This window comes from Eulemur rufifrons, chromosome 29 (assembly GCF_041146395.1).
Source record: "Eulemur rufifrons isolate Redbay chromosome 29, OSU_ERuf_1, whole genome shotgun sequence".
Classification (NCBI taxonomy): Eukaryota; Metazoa; Chordata; class Mammalia; order Primates; family Lemuridae; genus Eulemur; species Eulemur rufifrons.
The window spans coordinates 50954704-50978959 of record NC_091011.1 but is presented as its reverse complement, the minus strand read 5'-3'; the positions used below and the strand labels follow the sequence as shown (position 1 = coordinate 50978959).

General features: G+C 35.9%; 1 protein-coding gene across 4 annotated transcripts in view; it reads left to right on the top strand.

Moving 5' to 3' along the window:
- Window positions 1-1819: 1819 nt before the first annotated feature.
- The window catches only part of DMTF1 (cyclin D binding myb like transcription factor 1), a 44497-nt gene continuing 22060 nt past the window's right edge, over window positions 1820-24256 (top strand). Inside the window, exons 1-6 of one of the 4 annotated variants that reach the window (XM_069461754.1) lie at window positions 1820-1923; window positions 12748-12870; window positions 14371-14487; window positions 16003-16125; window positions 20241-20335; window positions 23696-23810. In XM_069461754.1, coding sequence (XP_069317855.1) covers window positions 14379-14487; window positions 16003-16125; window positions 20241-20335; window positions 23696-23810 — 442 coding nt within the window. In that variant the 5' untranslated portion in view covers window positions 1820-1923; window positions 12748-12870; window positions 14371-14378. Of the gene's footprint in view, window positions 1924-2178; window positions 2313-12474; window positions 12534-12747; window positions 12871-14370; window positions 14488-16002; window positions 16126-20240; window positions 20336-23695; window positions 23811-24256 lie in introns of those variants that run through there. The other 3 variants (XM_069461756.1, XM_069461757.1, XM_069461758.1) reach the window with 3 other exon arrangements.

Here is a 24256-nt window from a genome sequence, read left to right as displayed (position 1 = left end):
CTAGGTATACGTTGACTAAGTAGTGAGGTAGGCATAACCTAGAAGTATAACTGCAGAAAGTTGCTCTAGGACTCAAATTGTGTTATGGATAGTCTATACATTGATTATTCAAGCTAATTATGATAATAGATTTACTTTTTAAGTTATGTATTTAATATTAAGCTAATATTAAAATACACTTATCTTCCCAAGTATGTCCAACTGACCTTGGGAAAAGGAACTCACCTAGAAAGGCAGAATTTTATTACAAGGATGCACTGGATTGTTTTAACGGAATTAACAGGTGCAGGCTGACCTAAGATTTTGCAAAAGAGAATGGGCACCAAGACCATAATTTACATAGCACCATTTCATGCCTTAGTGAAAAGAATCCTATATGGTTATGCTTTATGAAAAATGTGGCCAATTAAGAACCACCTCATAAATGTTAATGTCAACAATTTTGCATATGTAATTATTTCATTAGAACTGTTCTGTGAGTAGTTTTATTGCTTTTGTGGTTCAGGGGTTTATTAGTTTCTATTTTTAATGCTTACTACATATGTCAGGCTCTCTGCAAAGTAAATGGTGTACATTATTCTGGAAGGTACATCTTATTACTCTCATTTTTCTAAGGTAAACGAAGCTTGGACCGGTGAAGTGCCACATCCGCTATTAAGCAATGGAGCCAATATTCACGCTCAAGTCTGACTCTAATGTCTATACACAAACATTATTATAGGCTCATTAGAAAATGGAATGATACATGCCACAACTCCAATAGAATGCAGAGTACCACAAATTGGTAATAAAGTTACCAAAGACAGTAAAATGCTGCTTCTGACATTTATTTCTGAAAATTGGTCAAACATGTCCAACCTCCAATAAAATACAAAAATCTGCAAACTGGTTGTAATCATTTGTTTTCATTATAAGACTATTGCCAAGGAGTACCTTGTGAACTGCAGCAGGTAAATTCAAAACACAGGCTCTGCAGCTGAGGCTTCAATTCTGACTCTACCACTTATTTGTCGTGTGCCCTTGGACACATTTATAACTGTAGTGATGCATCTGGCACTTAGGAACGTTAGAGTTTAATACATGTAAAGCACTTAAGTGACACCTAAGCACTGAAAGACTGCTGCCTCACATTGTTCAAATCCAAAGACTCATTTAGCACTTTCGTTTATCGGGGTATTAAATGCATTTTCGACTCACGATGGGTTTGGTGGAGCCCCAATCGCAGCATAAGTCGGGGAGCGGCTGTACTCTAAGAGCTATGCACAACACAAAAGCACCTGCCCAGTTTAACAGCGAAATCACAGAGGACACATTTCACCAAGAACTGCTTCACATGGCCAAAGAGGTAACACCTCATTTTAAGCGTCTTTGGCAAGGCGGACCAAGTATGAACAGACTCGCTGTTTTCTTCTGCGCTCAGAACCGTATTATATCCATTCCACACCGCGGCTCCCTCCGGTCAGAGCCACACGGAACAACGAACATCAGCCCGCAGGGCCTAAGATTTCCCAGGGCCGGTGGGAACAGAGTAGCGCAAAAGGAGAAGGGCTTCCATTATGGCAACAGCAGTGAGATAGTCAGTTTCGAGATTCCCTAGCAGAAAGAGAGAAGTGCAAGGAGCAGCCACCACTACACGGAACAACACACAAGCTTCAGCAACCCGGGACCTTTTTCCGCGAGCCAACACAGACGGAAGTGAGGCAAGCAGCCGACGCGCAAGGCGGCCCAGCAGGAGAGTCGGGCGGGAGGGGGAGCGTACGGGGGGGTTGAGGGCGGGGCGCGGGCGCAGCTCCGTTTCCGGTGGCTCGTCGCGCTCGCTCACTCCAGCTGCAGCCACTCTCGCCCGTGGCTGCTTCCTCCATCCTGGTATTTTTTGGAGCCTCCATCCTGGTTCTTCCAAAGTGCCCGGACCCAAAACAGGAAGTAAGTGCGATGGAACCTTCAGGTCCCAACCGCCGCCAGGGCCGCTCCGCCCAGTGGAGCCTGTCCGGCCCCCTTGCTGCCCGCTAGCTCCCGCCGGCTGGCGCAAGCTGCCGGCGCCTGGGCACCGCGGGCGGGGTCGGAGCCGGGCCTTCCTGACGCTGAAGCTGTAGTCCCCACACATTCAGGCCAGGGCCTCCCTCTCAGGGCCGGGCGGCGGCGGTGGTGGCTCAAGCTGCAGAGCAGGGAGCGAGCGGCCGCTGAGGCACAGCAGCGATCCGGCGGGGGCGGAAAATGGCGGCGGCTTCGGAGAAGCTAAATGGCGCCGGGACCCCTGGGGGGTGGGGTGGGCCGGGAGCTTTGGTAGAGAATTGGGCCGGAGAGTGGGGACGGTAAGGAAGCCTTACTTGTTTTCTCGTAGCGTTGCTTTTTAATTATATTTTTTGTTACCTTTTCTGGTTTTGTTGTGTTGTCCAGCGAAGGAGAGGTGGGCTTGGGTGGGGTTGAGAGAGTGGGGGCGGGTCTTGCTCGAACTCCCTACCCACCCCCCCACTCCCCCGCGCGTTTTTTGTTTTTACCTTGTTTGCGTCTTAAGACTCTTCTCTGGTCTTTTTGGGCTCGGTCTTGCTCAGCAAGTCACAGCCCAGGCAGAGAGAATCGGGATTTCTGGTCGAACCGTCTCTGTCAGCCTGAGTCCCTTTAAAGTAGGAGGGACGTGGATTGGGGTGCGGGGAGAGTCCTAGCTAAGCGGAGAAAATGCGTCTGTAAAGTAGTAATTGTCTACTATGCCGAGTTCCGAGCAAGTTTCTTAAATTGTAAAATCTACTTTGTTCTTTAAAATGTACTTTGTTTTTGAGAATCTCTTCAGGGAGGTATGCAATCTGTTTTACCCCAATCTCCAGAGTAGGTCTGAGAGTAGAAGTGGCCAAGTGCCGTTCTGTGCTGTTGAATGGTATAGCTTATGTTTTTATAAAAATTTTCGGTGTGGATAAGGAAAGGATGATAATCCTGGGAAATGTTAAGTCAGGATCCCTTCCTTTCCCTGATTGAATTTGCTTTTCTCGCAACTTGATTCATTTTTACTTCTTTTTTAAAAAATTAACAAGAACTCGATTTCTTTTGTGTGTGTACTTCCTGACAGGCGAGACTGCTTGTTGGGACATCCTACAAAATGCATATTCTGTAGAATTACTAATATTACCGTGTCTTTAAGTTTAAAATAATACCATTTGGAAACTTTTTCATTATACCTATATTTTAAATTCGTGGTAGACAACCATTTGTAGCTTTGAAGCTCCAGTCCAAGTAAGAAAATATTTTTCCACTATGTTGAAAGTTTTACAAACATAAAAGCCATCTTTAATTTTCAGTTAAAGATTTTCATATTTTTCCATTACTTCCAATTTTTTTTAAGCTGGTCTTAAATTTGTTTCAGATAACTGAAGATTACTATATCTTAATTATGTTAGTAATTTGAGTAATTTACCACCACTTTAACATTTAAAGACTCCGACTGTGGTGGCTTTTTACTGAGATGGTGTAGTAGAGGTAAGATTTCATGTGTTTGGTTAAGATTCAGAAATTTAGTTAAGATTTAGGAAAAAATAAAAGGTTAAATACATTCCATAACACACAGATTGTCATGCTGGGAGAATACAATTTGGTGTGAGAATTAAGGTTAGTTTTCTTCCATTCACAAACACAAAAAGCTCGATCCTGTCTGAATAAAAAATTTGTTACAATTATGAAGAAAAATATAGTTCATGATTTGTGATGATTTTTATCTGATTTTAACTCCCTGTAGTAGGTGCTTCTGTGTGCCACCAGACAAGCTAATTTTTTTTTTTTTTTTTAACTATTGTAGTTCATAGGGTCACCCCAAAATATGCTCTTTGGGACTGATTTAGAACCTGCATATTCTGTGTGAATCTCTTTAATTGATTGCAGTTGAGCTAGATGTTGGAGCCAAAATGCTATTGCCCTGTCTTCATCAACATTTAATCAGTAAGTACTGGGCGTTGCATAATTCATAGAACTTTAAGTTCATACTTTTAGCAGTTAGGTGACTAAATATACTATATAGACATTTTTCTCTGAGTGTTCAGGTTTTATTAGCAGTATTTTGAGGAGAAGAAATCACAAAATTTTGGAGTTAGGACTTGAGCTTTGAAAGCAGAGCATGACTGGGAAATGGTTGCTTGTAGAGAATCATCAAAAATTGATAGGTGTCCTCTTTAGTCTTTTTTTATTTTAAGTCTTCTTTTTCCAGGTGCTTTTTTTTCTGTAGATGAAAAAGATGGTTATCTCATTCCACCCCAAGGGTGCTGCCTTAAAGGCCCTTTGGATAGGTGTATTTACAATGTTAGAGACCACTAGTTAGAATTTAAATAACAAACTATCCCTTACCTTCCCCACATAATGCTGACCTTTCTATTAACTTTGTTTATCTTTCCAATATCTGCAGACCCTAATATTTATTAATGGTGTAAAAAACTGATTTTTATTTAAACTGATTGCCAAGTGTTGAATATAAAATACCGATAGTTATCAGACATATGTGGCATTTGCTTTCCGGTCATTTCTTTGTTTTGATGGTATTTTTGTTTTGTGTGAATTCCTGTGATAGAAATCACAAATAGATTTTGTGTATGGTTTGATTCTAGAAAGGTAAATATAAGTTTAAATAAAAGGGGGAACATTTGATCATGTCTTTTTTCAAGTTTGTGAAAAGATAGCCTATTCCATGACTGAATACCAGAAGTTGTCAAGAAAAAGCACACTGGAGAGCTCTGTATGAACGATTTAATTTTCTTTTTTAGGTCATTCCATTTTCTAAAATGAGTCATTTTGATTACGTACACTGTCAGGTCATTCTTCTGAGCACCTGTGGTCAAAGCAATCATTCACTTACGGTCAGGTGTTATGTAGCAAAAGAAATTCTCATTAGATTTATTGACTGCCTTTTTTAGAAACTGCTGAGGAAATGTGTTTTAAAAATTAACTTCAGTGTAAATCATGTATATAGAGATAATTTAAGTTTCCCTTCAAAGAGCTTCTGATGATGCCTTGCTTAAAAGTTTAGTGCTCAGTTTTGAATGGTTGAAATCTTGGTGTAGCCAAACACAGAAGCTTTTGAACCATGAGCTGAGTGAAAAATAACATTTTTGCTTTTTAATACCAGTATAATTTTATTGCTAAACCAGGTATGAAATGCTGCACCTTAAAATAACCTATATTACCAAGTAATTCTCTTTACTGAAATGATGACATTGTTTTCAATAGTTGATAATTGAAGTCAACATTTTAAGCAATTAAAGTGCATTAGAATAGACTGTTAACAGCTTTATTGACATTTTATGGTGCATAGTCATTTTATCATCTTAAAACCAAGACATAATGAACATTAATTAGTTACTTTAATTCAGTATGCTTTATGTTCATTTATGGCTCTACTTCTCAAATTTTTCCACAAAGTATACAGAGGAGCAAATCCCTAGGGACCTGGGACCATAATCCAAAACATTCTGCCTCAAGTGTGAAGTATTCCTATCTTGAATAAAGTTAGTACTCGTGAAGATGTTATGCTTATTCTGTGGCCATGTCTGTTGTCTAACATCCTCGGTGTACTCAGTGTTCAGGATTTAGGAATTTGTTACCCATTATCTTCCACTAAAATTCTCTATTTAGCAAAAAGTTTCATCCTTTCAAAATAAAAATATCCTAATATCTTTCAGATCTTTATTATACAATGCTAAGCAAATCTCCTTTTAAGTATTTCCTAAGGTATTAATTATACACAATGACAGGTATGGTAGTTGTCAATATGGAGTTTTTATAGTAACATAACCTCAAAAACAAGTGTTGAGTAGTAGTTACTGTTCAGTAATAGTTAACAATAGATAAATTTAGATCTATATACCCATTAAAAATGGAGAATAAAGAATGATACTGGAAAATGCTCTTGATACGAAAAGTCCACAAAAGGTGATAAAAGATGTAACAGTATGATCTCAATATTGTAAAAACAGTAAAAGGTATGTTGGTACAGAGATAAAAAATTTAGAAGGTAATTGCAAAAAAAGTAGAAGATGGGTAATTTTTGTTATGCTGTATTGGATCAGGAAAAGACATCTGAAAACTAAACGTGTCCTTACTGCCTTGCTAGTTGAATTATGCCAGGGACTTTGCTCCCAGCCAGTGTTTCTCAATCTTTTGACTTAACCCAATAAAATTGCAGTGCTGTAATGTTCTGTAGTTTGCTAAATTTCCCATTATAAAAGTACCTTACAATAGTGAATGTTTTTCATACCAGGTAGTCTTATCCCATCCTGCAATTTAGAATCACAACTCCAAGCATCTAGAATCAGCAATTGTTAATTGTTGGCTCCTGTGCTTCTCATTGCCACTAATAGTGTCTTCTCTTCCACACTTGTACTGTGCTAGGGAACCAATAACAAATCTGTTTACACAATTAGTCTCCAAAACCAGGAAGAAATGTGACTTCTTTCCCTGGTTCTAGTGTTTAGAAGATATTTGACACTTAATTGCCCAGAAAGTTAGGACAGGTAGACTCAATTGATGGAAATACTGGGTCTAAGATAACCCATTGAGTAAGAACTTAACATCAATGCTGGAATGGAAAGTAGTGTGAATGACTCATTTCTTTAATTCAATTGTGTTAAATAACAGACCAGAGAGTTACTACTTTGTTTATACTTATCCCTTTCTTTTGTTCAGCCAGGTTATTGTATATTAAATAAAGTCATCTTGTTCATTGGGAGCTATAAATGAAAAATATACTTCTCAATTAAATGTAAAGATATATAAGAACTCCATTATAAGCGTTTTATACCGTATTTCAGAGTTTGTTTTTTTACCTTCAAAATGATTTTATTTTTGTCATTGACAAAATGTACAGCACTGTAATTGTATCATCTTGTTTGGTTTCTTAAGTATTAAGCATGCATTAAAAATACATGTTTATATTTAAGAAATGTGATGCATTAAAAGAAGTCCTCTGTAGACATAATCCTTTCTCAATGTATTCCTGCTTTGTTTCATACATAAATAATCCACAGTTATAAATCTGTCAACTTTTATATCCTAGATCATGTACAGATTTTGGAGTTTGACGAAAGTGTTCTTTATGATTTTATGAATAACAATGTAGTATTTGCAGTGTTTTAATCAAGTGGCTTATCACAAGTTCTTACTGTCTCTCAACCTGTTACACTAATTATAGAACTTCTAGTGTACTTGGTAGAGATGCCATGCATTTTTTTTAAATGATCACAAGCCTAGATTTTTAAAAAGCGGAGTAGTTTGCTATTTAAATGTTAATATTACTAAGTCTTATTAAAACCACTTCAGTTTGTCTGGAAAAACTATAAGGGTTAAAATAATGACAATGATTTTAGAAAGCCATACTTATCTTAATACAGAACATTTGATTATTTAGTTTTTAATGACTGGAACTTCTTCAGAAAGTGTTGAATAGCTGTTGAAACATAACCACTCAAGATTTATTAGGTAAACACTCAAATTACTTTTATATAATAAAAGTATACAGAAATTTTGCACATTGGCTATGTTTCATTTTATATCATTTCATGTTATTTTTAGGACCTCATTTATAGGATATAAAACTTAGAAAAACATTCTCAGCTAATATTTTCCTCACATCTAAATGATTCAAACTACACGTAATACTCAGCTAAGCATAGTCATTACAATTAAAATGTAAGTTTCTAAAACTTTTTATTTTTCAATTAATACAAAAGTGATCTGGTTCACGCTATTAACTGCCTGGCAAACTTTAAAAAAAAACTTTTTTGTTAAAGAGCTGATTACAAGAAATTTTTTCATGCTATTTAAAAAATAAGATTCTGATATATGTAATTAATCTAAATCAAAATTCACAATGGTGGCTGAAATCCTGTCAACTTTCAGCCCAATACAAAAAAATCTGGGTATTATGCATAAACAATTCAAAATTAAAGTTTAAAATGGAAATGTCAATAAGTCATAACTACTGCATATCGCAGCTGATGGCTTCTGCTGTACCAGGCATCGCAGATATGCACAACTGATAGACTGCTTGGAAAACTAAAGCTATCTGAGCTATAAGTAAGGAATACATAAATATGGACATAGCAATGTCAAAGCATTAGGGCTGTTAAGTAAGATGCAATATAAACACATCCAGTTGTTCTCTCTGTAAGCCACTCTTCACTGATTTATAGAGCTATGGTTTTATAATTCATTTAAAAGAAAATTTTTCTACGCTGCTGCATGCAGTAATTTCCTTGTATATCTTGACTACAAGGCAATCTTCAAATCCTCTTACACAGCTTGATATATCTCATTAGGATTTCTCCAGAAAACTTGTCATACTTTCAGCAGCCTTTAGTATTTCAGTAGTCTTGTGAAGCTCCCTAATAACTGATGGTAATGCCTCTGGGTTAGTTGCTTGTTCACAAAGCTTTACACAATTGACTAACACATCTAAGCCAGTACTCAGAATTCTTGAAATCTCAAGCAGAAAGTCCATCTGTGGTCTCCTTTGCTGCATTCGGATTTGCCGCTGCCCTCAGGTATTTTTTTCTTAAATTTAATAGGGTATTATTGCTGTATGAAGGTATCCAGCAAATGATGGCAACATGCCAAAATGCTACTTTACCAGTTAAAATGGCTGTTAAAATTTTATTTTTCTTTCCTTCATTATATCATTTCTAGTTAGTGTAAAAAACAATGCATGTAGTGTAACCCATTACAAAGGGAGAAGGGAAAATTGAAAAGGGCTGAGGTGTTTTTCAATCATGCATCACTTAATGACATCTCTGCTTTCTGAGAAACGCTTTTTAGGTGATTATGTTGTGCAAGCATCATAGTGTGTACTTAACAGGAACCTATACAGCATGTTACTGTACAGCATGCTGTAGGCAATTGTAACACAATGGTAAGTATTTGTGTATCTAAACATAGAAAAGGTACAGTAAAAATATGGTATTATCATCTGATTGGACCATTGTCATATATGGGTCCATTGTTGACCTTAAATGTCATTATGTGGTGCATGACTGTTTATCTTGCTCCAAAAAGTTAATGGTGGAGTTGGAGAGCTTCATGATACATTTTCCTGGTAAACCAAATTGAGGAGGGTTCCAGAAGTTGTTAACATAGTTTCATGTATAATGAATTGGAATAAAGTCACCAAATTACTTAACTTGTTACCAGGTTATCATAAGTTAATATATTCACCAGCATTTCTCAGTCTAACATCAGAATATGTATGGATGTATTCTTCCATATAATAACTGTCTTGACCCCACTTGATCCTCTTATTCTACTTCAGAGCTAAACTTTGTGAAAAAGTTGTGTGGTAGCTTGTCTTCTGCTTCCAGTTCTCTACGTATTCCAGTAGGGCTTCTGCCCCTATTACTCTACCAAAACTACTTTCATTAAAGATACCAATTGTTCTTTATATTACCAGATCAGAGGCACTTCTCTGTTCTCTCAGCAGTATTCAACACACTTGACTAATTAATGCTCATTGGAAAAACAGTTTTGTGCTTCTTATTTAACACCTCTTGGTTTTCCTCCTATATCACTGGCTGGTCCTTCTCAGTCTCCTTTGCTTGACTTCCCAAATGTAATAGAGAGCTTTAGAACTGGACTCTGGGCTATCTTCTCTAACTTCCCTAAGTAATCTAACAATTTGCATGCCACTAACTCAAATTTATAGGTCTAATCCTGGCCTGTTGGACTCTAGTTTATGTATTCAACTACTAACTTGATGTCTTCATTTGGATGCCTTATATCTTCAGTTAAATTATTAATATTAATAAAAATATTTAATCAAATACCTTTGGATTTAAGTGCCTCAAAACTTAACTATTCAAGCCAAAAGCCTAGAATCATCTTGCAATCCTGCCCCTTCTTTTAATCTCCATCATCTCTTCATTCAGCAAGTCCTGTTGGCCCTGCCTCCAAAATGCAATATATCCTTTGTCTAGCCTCGTGTCTTTCATTGTTGCCATCTTTCCAAACCACAACCATCTCTTGGACAGCATGTTTTCATCATTTACTCCCTCATCCATTCTTCATACTGTGGTCTGAATGATCTGTTAAAAATCGTATTCCTCAGCTTAAAAACCTTCCAAGGATTGTCAAGGTCTTACATTATCTGCCCTTATCTGTCTCCAGCTTCAGCCATACTAGCTGCATTTTCTTTCTCCAAAAGGCCAGATCAGTCCCATCTTAGGGACTTTGCTGTTAACCCATTGGCTGATTTGCAGTTACATACTTGAGGTGGTGTCTTATCATTTTGCTGTTGAGGCAGTGTAAAGTGGCCATTAAAGTATATTTCGGTGTTTATAGTATACTATTTAGGTAAAAAAGAGTGTAGCGGGAGGATGTGTGGATATATTGGCTTATATATGCATAAAATAACTGTAAGGAAGCCCAAAAATTTGATAACATCATTTACCTCCAGGGAGAGGACTGAGTGACTGGGGGACTATAGTGGGAAGTAAACTTTACCATACAACTGCCATTACCTTTTAAATTTTGAACCGTGAAAAGGTATTACCTATTAAAACTAGGTGAAATATATATATATACATATATATAATAAAATATAATAAAAACTAGATCAATTTTTTAAGTAATAAATATTACTGATCTTATAGCTCTAACTACAGGGGAAAAATGTGAATCAAGACATATTTAAGATGACAGGGTAAAACAATAGTGGTATCCCCAGTTCTAGCACGTAGAACACATGTGATATATATTTGTTGATTGAACAAATAAACTTGTTAACTTACAAAGCAACTTAGACTCATTTACTGATCTTTAGCCTGAGTTGCAGAACTTTAAAAAAGGAACCAAGATTCCCTGATTTCTTTTTCCCAAGGTTTTGGATTAACTTGGGTCCTAAGATGATACTCGTTAAAATGCTAAACCAGTAACCATTCTGCACCTAGCAAATGAGCAGTTGTGGTTTTTGCTTTGAATACACGCACGCACACACACACACACACACACACACACACGCAGAAAGGGCAAGGTTGCTAGGTACTAGGAGTAGAGTTTATACCCCAGTGGTTGGAATATAAATTTGTGCAGCCTTTTTTTGGAAAATAGATTGCAGTATGATTGAAAATTCCTAAATTTTGCATATCCTTTGATCTAAAAATTTTTATTTACTAATATTTAAGGTGATAGATTGTAGAAATATGTTTGCTTCAATGTGGTTTGAGGAAATTAAAAGTTGGGAACAGGCCAGGCGCCGTGGCCCATGCCTGTAATCCTGGCACTCTGGGAGACCTTGAGGGAGGATTGCTTGAGGCCAGGAGTTTGAGACTAGCCTGAGCAAGAGCAAAACCCCACCTCTACAAGAAAAAATAGAAAAATTAGTCAGGCGTGATGGCACATGCCTGTAGTGCTGGCTACTCAGGAGGCTGAGGCAGGAGGATCATTTGAGCCCAGGACTTTGAGGTTGCATTGAGCTCTGATGACGCCACTGCACTCTAGCCAGGGTGATAAAGCAAGACTCTTGCCTCAAAAGAATAAAATAAAATAAAAATAAGTTGGGAAACAACATAAATGTCCAGTGATGGGGAATTGCTAAAATAACGTCACATTTTTTTATGCAGCGTACACTTTAAATGATAAAAATAAAATGTCAAAAGCCTGGTTTGGTTTCCTTCACACTTTGCAGTGTGAATGAACTCTAAACAAACAGGACATAAAATTCCATATACAATTGCATATACACACAAACATCAAGGAATAAGATTGGAAGGAGCTGTATTAAAGAGTATGAAAACTTATTTTAGAAAGTTTATGGATGATTTTAACCTTTTTTTTTTTTTAAGCAGTTCTTTTCTCTATCTTTTACAATAGGTATTCCTAACAAACCTGGTATAGAAAACAATTTAATGGATTCAGAAGAACAACATGAAATCTAATAGCTGACTGGAGGTTTCTCTAGCAGAATCTGTACCTCTTCCACTGCTAATTGATTTATATACAGTAATTCTAAAATATAACCATCCTGGAGAGGAGTTCTAGTTAGAATGGAATTTTTAATCCTTAATTTTTGCTGAAACATTCCACTTCAACTTCAAATCCTGTGCTGTTAAAATTCTTGGTTGGCTTTTGGGGATAGAGGTGAGAAGTCTGTTGAAGGAAACGTTTTAAAACCATTTCAGATTTCTTAAGGTTTCACACTACATTCCAAAGCTTAGTTATAACTTACCTTTTCCCTTTTTCACAGATTTCCCCCCCAGTAGGGTCATTCACCTGTCATCTTAAAAGTGCTTTCTGAATGAATAAATACTATGGAATTTCTAATGCTTTAAGATGACATATATCATAGAGGGATTAATAAATCATTATAAAGAAAAACTATAGTTACTGGTCATATTTATGGTACTATAATGGTTGATAAACCCACCAGGTCATGTGATACACTGGTACCAAAGCCTGTAGTCCATAGACCCACTAGCGTAGCTGAACCTTTTTTTTTTTTTTTTTTTTCCAGAGAATGTTTGCCTGCCTGATGAGGCAACTTGGGTTGAGGCACTGCCTATGAACTTAATTAGTAGGTACAAAATCTCATCATTTCTGGCCTTTCTTCATTGAGGAATACTTTTAGAGCCTGGTTTCCAAAAGGTCTACCAAAAAAGAATTATGGTTTTGTCTTAATCTTCTGGTTTGAGACATCACAGAGGCTTGAGGCTAGAGAGTCATCAGCATACTGCTAGTATGCAATTGTTTGTTCTTAGTAAGTCTTATTGTATGATATTGTTACTTTTTCAGACTGTTGCAGAGATAGGAACATGGGGGAGAAACAATCTGGATAACATGAAAGTGATGCCGGTGGCCAAGAGAAGGCGACTTGATTCTCTGGGAAGGGCTATAGCTGATCCATCCGTTGTCTAGGTAAGCCTGCCTTTCTTGCAAGGACCTTATCTCATGATTTGCAAATTTTAGTCAAAACTAGATCATGATTTCCATTTATCTTTTTTGGGACTAGCATCATTTCCATTGTAAAATGAATGATGTCCTTTTCAAACAGTAATTTGTATAGTAAAATTGTAATGAATAATTGGATCGTCAACATGTGGATTTGAGTTTTCTTGCCAAAGGAAAATACATTCACTTCAGTGGTAAATATATGAATGGACTAATAAATTTTGTGTATAAGAGCCAAATAGATCTAGTCATGGTAGCCTGTGTCTGTAGGCCCACCTACTTGGGAGGCTGAGGCAGGAGGATCACTTGAGCTCAGGAGTTCAAGGCTATAGTGTAGTGAATAGCTAATAGCTATTGCACTCCAGCCTGGGGAACACAATGACACCCTGTCTCTAAAAAAAAAAAAAAAGAAAGAAAGAAAGAAAGAAAAAAGGGAGCCAAATAAATACTGAGTGATGAGTTGAAAATGTAGACTAGACCAAAAGTGAGGCAAGTACCTCATTGAACATTATAAGATGGTTCTGGAGACCAGACCCGTGATTGCAATCCAAATACATTTCCTCCTCCCAACCATTGTGTTCTACGACTCTAATCATTCAGTTTGTCTGAACAAGAGGAAAATGATATTTGTATAGAATAGTAGGTGAAGTCACTTTCAACAATGAAGAATTTTCTATTTTAAAAGAAGGCCTAATGCCGTATCTATTAGAAAAGCAATTTGGTTGATGATGGATTTTATGCACTTGTTTAATATTATGGGAAAAAAAATAGTAAGAAGAATTATTTAATGTTCCTGTTTTTCAGACAATAGAGCTTAAATACCTGTAAGAAGTGTTTTCGAAAAATTAATTCTTAGATAAAGATAAAAGTTTTTATGAATCTTATGCTAAAAAATCAAAGGTTAAACACCTGCAAAGCTGCCAGTAAAAACATAGACCGGGTGCAGTGGTTCATGCCGGTAATCCCAGCACTTTGGGAAGCCAAAGCAAAGAAGATCACCTGAGGCCAGGAGTTTGAGACCAGCCTAGGCAACATAGCAAGACCATGTACCCACAAAAAAAATAAAGAAATAAGCCCGGCATGGTGGCGCACACTTATAGTCCTAGTTATTTGAGAGGCTAAGGTAGGAGGACGGCTTGACCCCAGGAATTCAAGGCTGCAGTGAGCTATGATTGCACCACTGCACTCCAGCCTGGGCAACAGAGCGAGACCATGTCTCTAAAGGGGAAAAAAAAAAACAAAAATTGGTGAGAGTTTTTGCTGATATGACAAAGAACTTCAAAGAGTTCTCTTTCATTGAATGTGGTAAAAACACTTCTTTTTAAAAAGTATTCTAAATGCTATAAGTTTTAAAAATTTATCAGAGTAGTGAGATTCTTGCAGATTCTTACATCTAATTCTAAATAATGGGTATAAGTTTTTGAAAGGCAGTTTTTTAAAATCTCTAATCTGGACTCTATTATGCAGATTTGAGTATGAGCACAGTTGAAGAGGATTCTGACACAGTAACAGTAGAAACTGTGAACTCTGTGACTTTGACTCAGGACACGGAAGGGAACCTCATTCTTCATTGCCCTCAGAATGGTAGGAGAACTTGCTGACATATACTTGTGACTCTTTGAATTTCTGAATTCCATGTCACTTTTGATCCTGTGCAGATAAGGGAATTAGGTGCCTATGAGTTTAGGCTAGCACATAGAAAAGGTTATCTCCTTGGACCATTAATTAATCTTAATTTATATTTTTTATTTTTACATTTTTAAAATATACTTTTATATTTTTTAATTTACCATAAATTTTAGCCTGTCAGTCTCATTGCTATTTCGTAAATAGGATCTGTTGGGCCTCCAAAGATTATGATGGGGTAACTATAATACGCTATTTCCTTTATACCATTCAGTATAGAGTTCATTTATAAAAAGCAGTTTATCTGGTACATTAGAAAATGTAGAAGTAGTCAAATCAATGCAGATAGACATTTTTTTGTTAGAACCTATGTTAGAGAATTTTACACAACTATTTGAGTAAGATATGATCATCTATAATGAATTAAGATACAACAGCCTTGAAGGCTGGTAATTCTGTCTCTACCTACTCTTTATATTATTTAGTTATTTTGCTTTTAAGTTTATCTTTATTCAGCCTAGGCTCTGTCTCTCTTTTCACTCTGTACGTAATCCCTGGGTTATTTAATTCAAATTCACGGTTTTAGCTAGCACCTGCCTATTACGATGACTCAAACTTCTATCTTTATTCCGAAGTCTCTGTGCTTCTCATAGGCACCTTAAGTTCCACATCCCAGACAGTTCTTCATGCACTTTCTAAACTTCATTCTTTTTTTCTTTCCCAGTTAATTTCATTACTTAGTGCCCCAGATTATATGTACATGGTTAGGAATAAATTCCTTCTCTCATCTCCCACATTCATTCCATCATGAAGACTTGCTGATAGTAGTATTATGTTTCTTGAATCCATTCCTTCCTCTCTGTTTCAAGTCCACTTTCTTAGTTCAGATTCTCATTTTTCATCAGGGTAGCTCTAATAGCTTTTTAACCCGTCTCCCACCTATAATTCATCTTTCCAACTGTTGATGAAATTGTTCATGAGACACAATAGCATAAAGCTTCCCATGTTTTCTAGAATATAACATAAGTTCTTTCATTTGGCACCTAGGCCTCCCATCATTTCAGCTTTCCTCTTAGCTTCACCTCCAGCCACATTTTGTATACCTATGTTCCAGCAGTTCACACTATTTTTATTTTCCTAACATATCTTAAGTTTTTCATGCCTCCGTGCCACTGCACAAATTGCTTCTATTGCCAGAAGAAATAGTAATTTTCCCCTGGCTTCCTTTTTCTCTTTCAAGTTTGAGACACCTCCTTCAGGAAACCTTCAAAAGTTGGATACTGTCCTCTGCATAGAGAAAGCAATGTCATTTTGAGTCCTGTTTCCACAATTAGGTTTAGTTAAATGAACAAATGGGTAAGAAGATTGTTTTAATGGATAAGAAAATTGTTGTAGTGTCATTGTTAATTAGAAATTTTGTTTTTTCCTCATTGATTTGAAAGTTTTGAGATTTTTGTTTGTTTCTTCCATTAGAAGTGGATGAAATAGACTCAGAAGATAGTACTGAACCTCCGCATAAAAGGCTTTGTTTGTCCTCTGAGGATGATCAGAGTATTGATGATTCTGCTCCTTGCATATCAGTTGTTGCACTTCCACGTAAGTCACTATGTATTAAGAATATAGAGTTCCCTTTTGAAATCAAATTTTAGCTTGCAAGGGATTCATTTGGCATTTCTAGGTAGATTTGAAGTCATTGCTTTTCTCCTCATTTAGTCAAAAAACCTCTTTTAACCAACACTTAGTATCTATTATGTGCCAGGCATATCTCTAACTGCTTTTACATTATTGCCTAGCTTAATCTTCTCAACACCTTTTTTAAAATTATTTCCCCACAAGGAGCCTTTTTAGACATTTTTTTCCTCATTACACTCTTCCTCCATGATAAATACAGTATAGCCCCAAAGATACATACTGTATTTTTTAAATGCACTGTACATACGTCCTTGCTTTGTTCATAAAGACAATAAAATGTTTTTTTACAAGTACTGCCTTCCCAAGAACCATATTTGCCCTCATTGAGAAGGCATGCTCTATAAAAGGTACTATTATTATTATTATCATCCCTATTTTATAAATGAGGAAACTGAGGCACAGAGAAGTATAATAAATTGTCTAAGATCACATCCAGGATTCTGGTTTCTGTGGTACATACTCTTAACCCCAGTGCTATACTGCCTCTTATGCTATATGATTACATGAAAGTGAGATAGAAGCCTAATTTATTCTCATTAAGAAAGTTCTTAACATGTTTATATTCCGAAATCATCTAGAATAGATTGGATTCTACAGGAGGTATATTTCAGGTGGAATACTGTTGGCAAAAGACTACTAAGTGCCAATTGCAACATTAAGTTATATTTCTGATTTGCTTAGCAAATATGGAAACTTGTTTAACATTGGTGACCCCCTCAAAGCCAGAGTACATCTTAGTCCATGGCAGTGAAGATGGGACATGTGACTATTGGTGGCACTCCTAGCACAAGGGAGAGTTTTTCCATATCTGAGAACTTTCATTTTGCACTCAGCATCAGGCAAAATCACATCTTCATCCAGTGAAAACAAGACTATGTTTTCAGCATGGAAAATTTTGTTAACAAATAGATATGTACTCTGTATTTTGAGTTAATGGCTTGTTAAATTGAACAGAAAAGAAACCATTTTATTTCAGTTTGCTATGAGACTTCAGCAAAAAGTGTTAATATTGCTTTAGTTGTAGCATATATGAGTGCAGTATTTCTATTTAAAGATTATTCTCCTTGATTCTTTTTTTTTTAGATCTTTTCTAATTTGACTGTCATGTGATTCAGTTTTAAAACTTGATTGGCTTATCTGTACAGATGTAATTCTATGTGGACGTTTCCTACACTAGAATTTTTGAGTGGTTATTTTGATATAAATTGACTGGTTCATTCATTTGCTTAAAATAGAGTACCTGGTTCATGTTTGTAGGTTCAAACTACACTTGGTATTTTGTTCTGTTTTATGGTGTTAAACTGAATCCTTTATAGCCTCATTCACTTACCTAAGATAATATAGATACGTTGACATGAAAGCACACAAGCTGCTTAATGTTAAGGTCAGGTCGTAGCATCATCACATATGAAGATATTCTGGACCTAATATTTAATAATAAGACTGATAAAATTTATCTGGTCTTTAAAAATCCTCTCAGCATCCTGCCTTAACTCTCTTGTTATTCATTCTAGCTCACTAACCACTTCTTTTCGCAGTCATCTACCACTACATTTACCCCATCCTCTATTCATAGTTATAACTATATGGTGAATGCAATATTCATTTAGATGATTCAATACCTTAGCCTCTTATTCCTTTTGTTCTGTGTTTATTACTCTCTTTACCTCTCTTGCTGTTACTCATTACTGTCCATTTGTGATCTATGTCATATCTTTCCAGCTCATTTTCTCTAGTACTCTTTAATTCCTGCCATCTTTTGCCCCACTGAGACCCATGGATCTTACCACTTTTTCATTGTTCCTTCTTCACTTATATCCTTTTTTTCCTCCTTACCCTGTTTCAGTTTCCTGGTTAATCATTATAGTCACTGTTTTATATTTACCTTCAAGTCCTTTTTCCTTCTCTCATTTCATTGTTCTTTGGTGAAACCATAACCCTGTCTAAATCTGTCTTCACCTATTTGTACTATATCAGTGCAGCTAGTTGAAAAGGATTAGAGAAAAACGATACAAGCAAGCTGACTAGTCTCGCTTTAAATTCCTGATCATAGGCTCATAATGCTGTCTGCCAGTAGCACCATAGTTCTCTAGTGTTTTTTTTTTCTCACTCTGAAAGGACTATTTCATGTGTCCTGAAACCCCTCCAATACCACCTCCACGTTTTTACTGTGAACTGATAACCTTGCTTCCTATTTCACTGAGAAAATTAAAGTAACCAGCAAATAATCTGTACAAATTCCCACTACCACAAATACATACTCACCTGCATCTGTGTCCATATATTCTGCTTATCCTAGCTAAGGCTTGTGCCTCTGTTTGCTAGATTTTATCCCCTTTGCCTACTCAAGCACATTGTTGTAGTAATTAATTATTTCCTCTCTTCTGAATCTTCAACTTTTCATTCTCTACTGGATCATTCCTGTCAGTATTACAAACATACTGTTATTTATTTATTTTTTTTAAATAGTCCCTTTAGCTCACTTTTGGCTCCTATTCAGTTTCTCTCCTTGCCTTTAGATCAAGATACCATGAAAACTGCCCATATTTGCTTTCATTTCTTCTCCCATTTTTCTTAAACCCACTCTGTCAGGCTTTCACCCCTTAGCCAAAACTATTTTTCTCAGGTCTCCAGAGACCTTCTTATTGCTAAATCCAACATGGTTTTGTTTTTTGTTTTTTTATTTTTTTTACTTTATCTGTCAGGAACTTTTGACAATATTACTCCCTCCTCCTTGAAACATTTGTCACTTGGCTTCTAGGAAACACATTTCTTTGGTTTTCATTGTATTTTTCCCTTCATTCCTTCTTAGTTTCTTATGCTAACTTGTTCATGTCACCCGAACCTGTAAATGAGTCCCACCCCGGGACTCAGTCCTAAGGCTGATTTTACTGTTTTTACTCACTTTCTAGGTGACTTCAGTTCATGGTTGTAAATACTATCTAATGATAACTCTCAGATTTATTCCAGCCCAGACTTCTCTTAAACTCCAGATGTTTAGTAGGTATCTCAAACTAATGTGTATAAAACTGAGCTCCTGAAACTTCCTAAATCCTTAAATTTGCTTCTTTTAACAGCTTTCCCCATCTCATTAATAGCAGATCCATTCTAATAGTTGAGATTTTTTTAAAAGATTAATGTTATCCATGGCTCTTCAGTTTCTCCCATATCTGGTTTTTCTGCAAATCATATTGGCTCTACCATCAAAATACATTCACAATTTGAACCACTAACCACTCTTCACTTGCCTTTACCCTAGTCCAGGCCACTGACCTGTCTTATTTGGATTATTGCATTAGCCTCTTAACTGATCTCACTCCAGCCCTTGCTGCCCTTCAGACTGTTTTCTTCATAGCAGCCAGAGTGATCCTGTTAAAATAAAAGTCAGATTATTATCACTCTTCTATTCAAACTCTTTTAATGGTTTCCCACCAAAGTCTTTACAGTGGCCTATAAGGCCCCACACAGTCTCTTACTGTTTGTATTCGGTTTGCTCTAGCCACACTGGCCTCCTTGCTATTCCCATGAACACTTCATGCATGCCCCATCTGAGAGCCTTTGCGCTTGGCTCTCCTTGAAATGTTCTTCATTAAGATACTTGCAAGACCAGATTCCTTCCTCACTTTGCTCAAAGTCTTGATCACTTTTTCTAGCCCCCTATCTAAAATTTCAAATACCCTCCCCCACCCCAACACATTCCCTTTCCTGCTTTATTTTTTTCCTCCTTTCTACTAATTACTCTCCAACATAATATCTTGTTCATCTTTTGTCTTTCCCCACTAGAATATAAACTCCATGAAGGCAGGATTCTTGTTTCTTTTTCTCACTGCTGTATTCCTAGTACCTAGAGCAGTATCTTGTGGGAGTTAAGTGCAGAGTAAATATTTGTTAAGCAAAGAAATACTGACAAGAAGTATGTTAGAGAATTAGATGGTTGCATTTTAACCGTGAATAATTTTAGAATAATTATTACTTGCCATTATTATTCAGGAGATGAACTACTCTTCCTTTTCTTGAAGTTTCAGAAAATGATCAGAGCTTTGAGGTGACCATGACCGCGACCACAGAGGTGGCAGATGATGAAATTACTGAGGGGACTGTGACACAGATCCAGGTATAATAAATCTTTTAACTGGCCTCAGGAGAATGATCCATTACACTTAGCTTAGTTGATAAAATGATGAGAATATATTTTGTCTGACAAAATAGCAACCACAAAATTGAGGTAAGACTTACTACTTCTGTCAGATTTCCATTCACCCCACGTAAGTCTCAGTTGTAACCAGAGTTTTAAAATTTATTCCCTATAGAGTGATTTACATCTGTTGAAACAGGAGATGATGCATGTGCATTATCTACATATAGTGATCTCACTTGGGCTGTTAAATAACAACAATCATAGGTATGGTAATACTGTTCCTTTTGGTGCTTTATAGGCCCAGATACATTATATCATGTGTTGTGTTTAGCTAGTAATCAGACCTTACTGTTCCTTCTTATGGAACTTCATTGTCTCATATAAGCTGTAGCCAGCTAAGTTACTTCTGCCAAAAGTAATCAGAATTCTTTGTTTTCTTAGGTAGCCTGAAGCTTAACTTTATTTTACTTACACAATTATCTTTGGCTGATTGTACCTTTCTTTTTTAGTATTTTGTCCTTTTGCTTCATCTCTTCATTTAGTAAAATATATGTTTGAAGTAGAGACATTGTAGCATTTTACATTAATGAAGCATCACAGTGACCCTTCATTTAAAAAGTATAATAGTTGCAAGTTGATATGTAACACCAAGGACTAAAGACACCTCAGGTATGTGCAGTATGAACCTTTTGCAATAATGTTTAGTTCCAGAATCTCAAGATTTCTGGAAGGGTGAGAGTCTCAAATAGGGTTCAAACATCTTCGAGCCAGGCTGGAGATCCTCATAATCTGCCCTTGGATTTCACCTGGTGATTTGCATAGGAAGTTTTTTCCAAGCTCCCTGAGCAATAGCATGTACCTTTCCTTCAAAATAGGACTTGTCAAAGTCATTCCAGATTCAAAGACTATGTAGTCTCACTTCTATCCAATTTTCAGCACATAAAAACATACATATGTGTATTGTGTGTGTGTGTGTGTGTATATATATATATGATTTGGTTTACAAACCTAATTAGTATAAGATTGAGCAGTGGCAATATTGGTCTTTATTATAAGACACATTATAAAGTTGTTTTGATTATTGCCAGATATTTAATTAGTTATTTAATATTTAGCCTCTTGGTTATTACCATTTATTAAATGAAAAACTTTTAATAATTTCTAATATTTGTTTAACAAGATTAACATTAGGTTATGAATTCAAAGTCAACATGGTTAAAAAGTTCAGAAATAGTCTGCTGTTTACTGTATCCTTGCTATAAACCAGGTTGCAGCTATATTTGACATAGTTTGGTAGTTAATGTACTGTCTTACTCCAGTAATGGGACTAGCTTGAAAAATAATCAGAAACTATAAAATGTCCCAATATATACAGTACTTTGTGGTTACAAGAGGTCTTCAGTGGATTGAATATTTGTGTTTATATTTCTAAGCCTATATATATTATAGACATGAAATCCTGCAACCAACTAACAAAGACTTCATTTATAAAGCAACAGGGTATTAAATAAAGCCTGAGGAAATTTAAAAGATTTATGCACAAAGTAGTGAAAATGGGGGTAAAATACTGTAAAACTTATTATCTGTATACTAAATATAGGTAGGTACCCTTCGGAGTACCTAAGTCTCCCATACTCATTAAATTCATTTGTTACTGACAATGTTGAATATTACTGTTACCACTTAATAATTATTTGCTCATTGGTGGCTACATGATTTAGTGATAATTGTTACTGTTTATCAGGACAATTTGAGCCATAAGGCATTAAGTTTGTCCCAAAATAGCAGTTAATTAACATGACAGACTTACTCCTAAGATTCATGGAGTGGGTTCTGCTATATAAACATACTTTGGGAAATGGTGACTCCTTAAGAGAAGATCTTTTAAGAGTGTTTTCTACATTATAGTTCTTAAGAGTGAGTATTGAAAAAATAAATAAATAAAAAGTGGATATTGTGTCAAGGTCTTTTGATCTATTTCACCCTTTATTAATGTATAACTCTTGGGTCAAATCTTATAGAATTGTGAGAATTGTGATCTTCAAAGTACAAGGGTCCGTAGACATCATCTGTCTCAATTCTCAGCTTTAGAAAGGTCCCTCTCTCGGTTTTTCTTTTTTTAATCTACAAAGTATGACACATAAATAATAGGGCTATAAAACTTTTCAGACTTGTTCCAGTGATTTCCAGCTTTTTGCCCATGGATTTTTAAACATTTTGATAAATATAGGTATTACCACCTGATACTAAAATAAAGTAGGCAACATTAGAGATGTGGCTTATCTTTTCATTGTACCTTGGTTGTTCACTGACAGCTTATCTCTTTCTAAGTGAGCTGATTTTCAATTCCTCTCCAAATTATAAATTCAATTTCTGCTTAGTCAAGAAACAGTAATCCAGTCATTCATTCCTAGGACTCCAGCCAGTGACATTGATTAGTAGTTTATCCAGCCCAGAGACTGAATTGGGTTGAGTAGTCACTAAGCATGTGATTTCCCCCTTATCCTGGTCTGCCTGTGATTGGATCATACCTGATATGGTAGCACTATTGCCAGATCTTCCTCATTTACAGTATAACTCTCTTTAGGACTAGGTCAACTCTGTTAAAAGCAACTTTTTTCCTGCAGAATTTGTTAGTTTAGGTGTGTTTGTAATTGAAAATATACCTTGTGGTGGTTGCACAAAAGACTGCTTTAGCTGCAGTCATAGTAAGTAGTACCACGCAGTTCTTTGAGAGCAAGGTATATTAATAAGGCTATGAATCACCTCTAGGGAGTGGCTAAAACAAAGTTGTCAGTAAATAAGCAGAACATGATTTTGCAATAATGTCTTTTGATTTTTACCTGTTAATCCTTTAAGTTAAGCAAGAGATTACATTAAGAGATAACTATATATTTAGGCAGCAAACTACCTGTGAGGACATTAACCAGTCATAACACCAAACCCTAGCATTTCCGTTTTCCTATCTGGAACTGATTACAACTGTATATGTATGATGAGTTCATTTACATTTATTATGTTGATTTAAATACTTAATAGAATATTAGCCCATTTTATATAAAATTGAAGCCACTGCTACATCACTTGCTTAAACAAAGGTTATATTATGTTAATGTAGATAATTTTGTTTTTATACTGCCATAATAAAAACAGCAAGAAATGTTTGTTTTTCTGTAAATTGACCATATCTAAAATAAGTGAATTCTATATTACTGTGTTAAAGTTTCATAATGCTTAGCATTATAAAGATGAATCAGGTTGGGTATTAAATCAAACTGCCACTGTTTTTATTTGTTTTTTGTTTTTGTTTTGTTTTGTTACTTTTACTTATTCAAGATTTTACAGAATGAGCAACTAGATGAAATATCTCCCTTGGGTAATGAGGAAGTTTCAGCAGTTAGCCAAGCATGGTTTACAACTAAAGAAGATAAGGATTCTCTGACTAACAAAGGTAAGATACACTTGAATTTTAGTGTCCATTGGATAAAATGGAGATAGAAAGGGCTTGTAGTCATTGAGATTCTGAGTTGGACCTTCATCACCTGGATTGAGTAGTTACAGTAATTGATCTTTTCTAATTGAATTAAATTTGGCCTTAATGACTTCAAATAAGGCCATGAAACCAACAGTTGTTTTTCAGTAATTATTATTTTTCTGATACGAAGTAGGTTTTATTGTTAATTTTTGATAGTGTTAGACAATACAGTTATTGCTTATGAGAGTAATGAGTCAAGCCTTTTCAAGGGTCTGCTAACTTCAATTTGATAAGCGTCTTAGAGGCATAAAGTATAATAAAAATATTTAAAGTGCTGCTGTGCTCATAAGCATAGCTGGTGAAGCTGCTCTGAAAAAGTAGAGGTTGTATATATGCCACTCTACAGTACAGAAAGGAAGTAG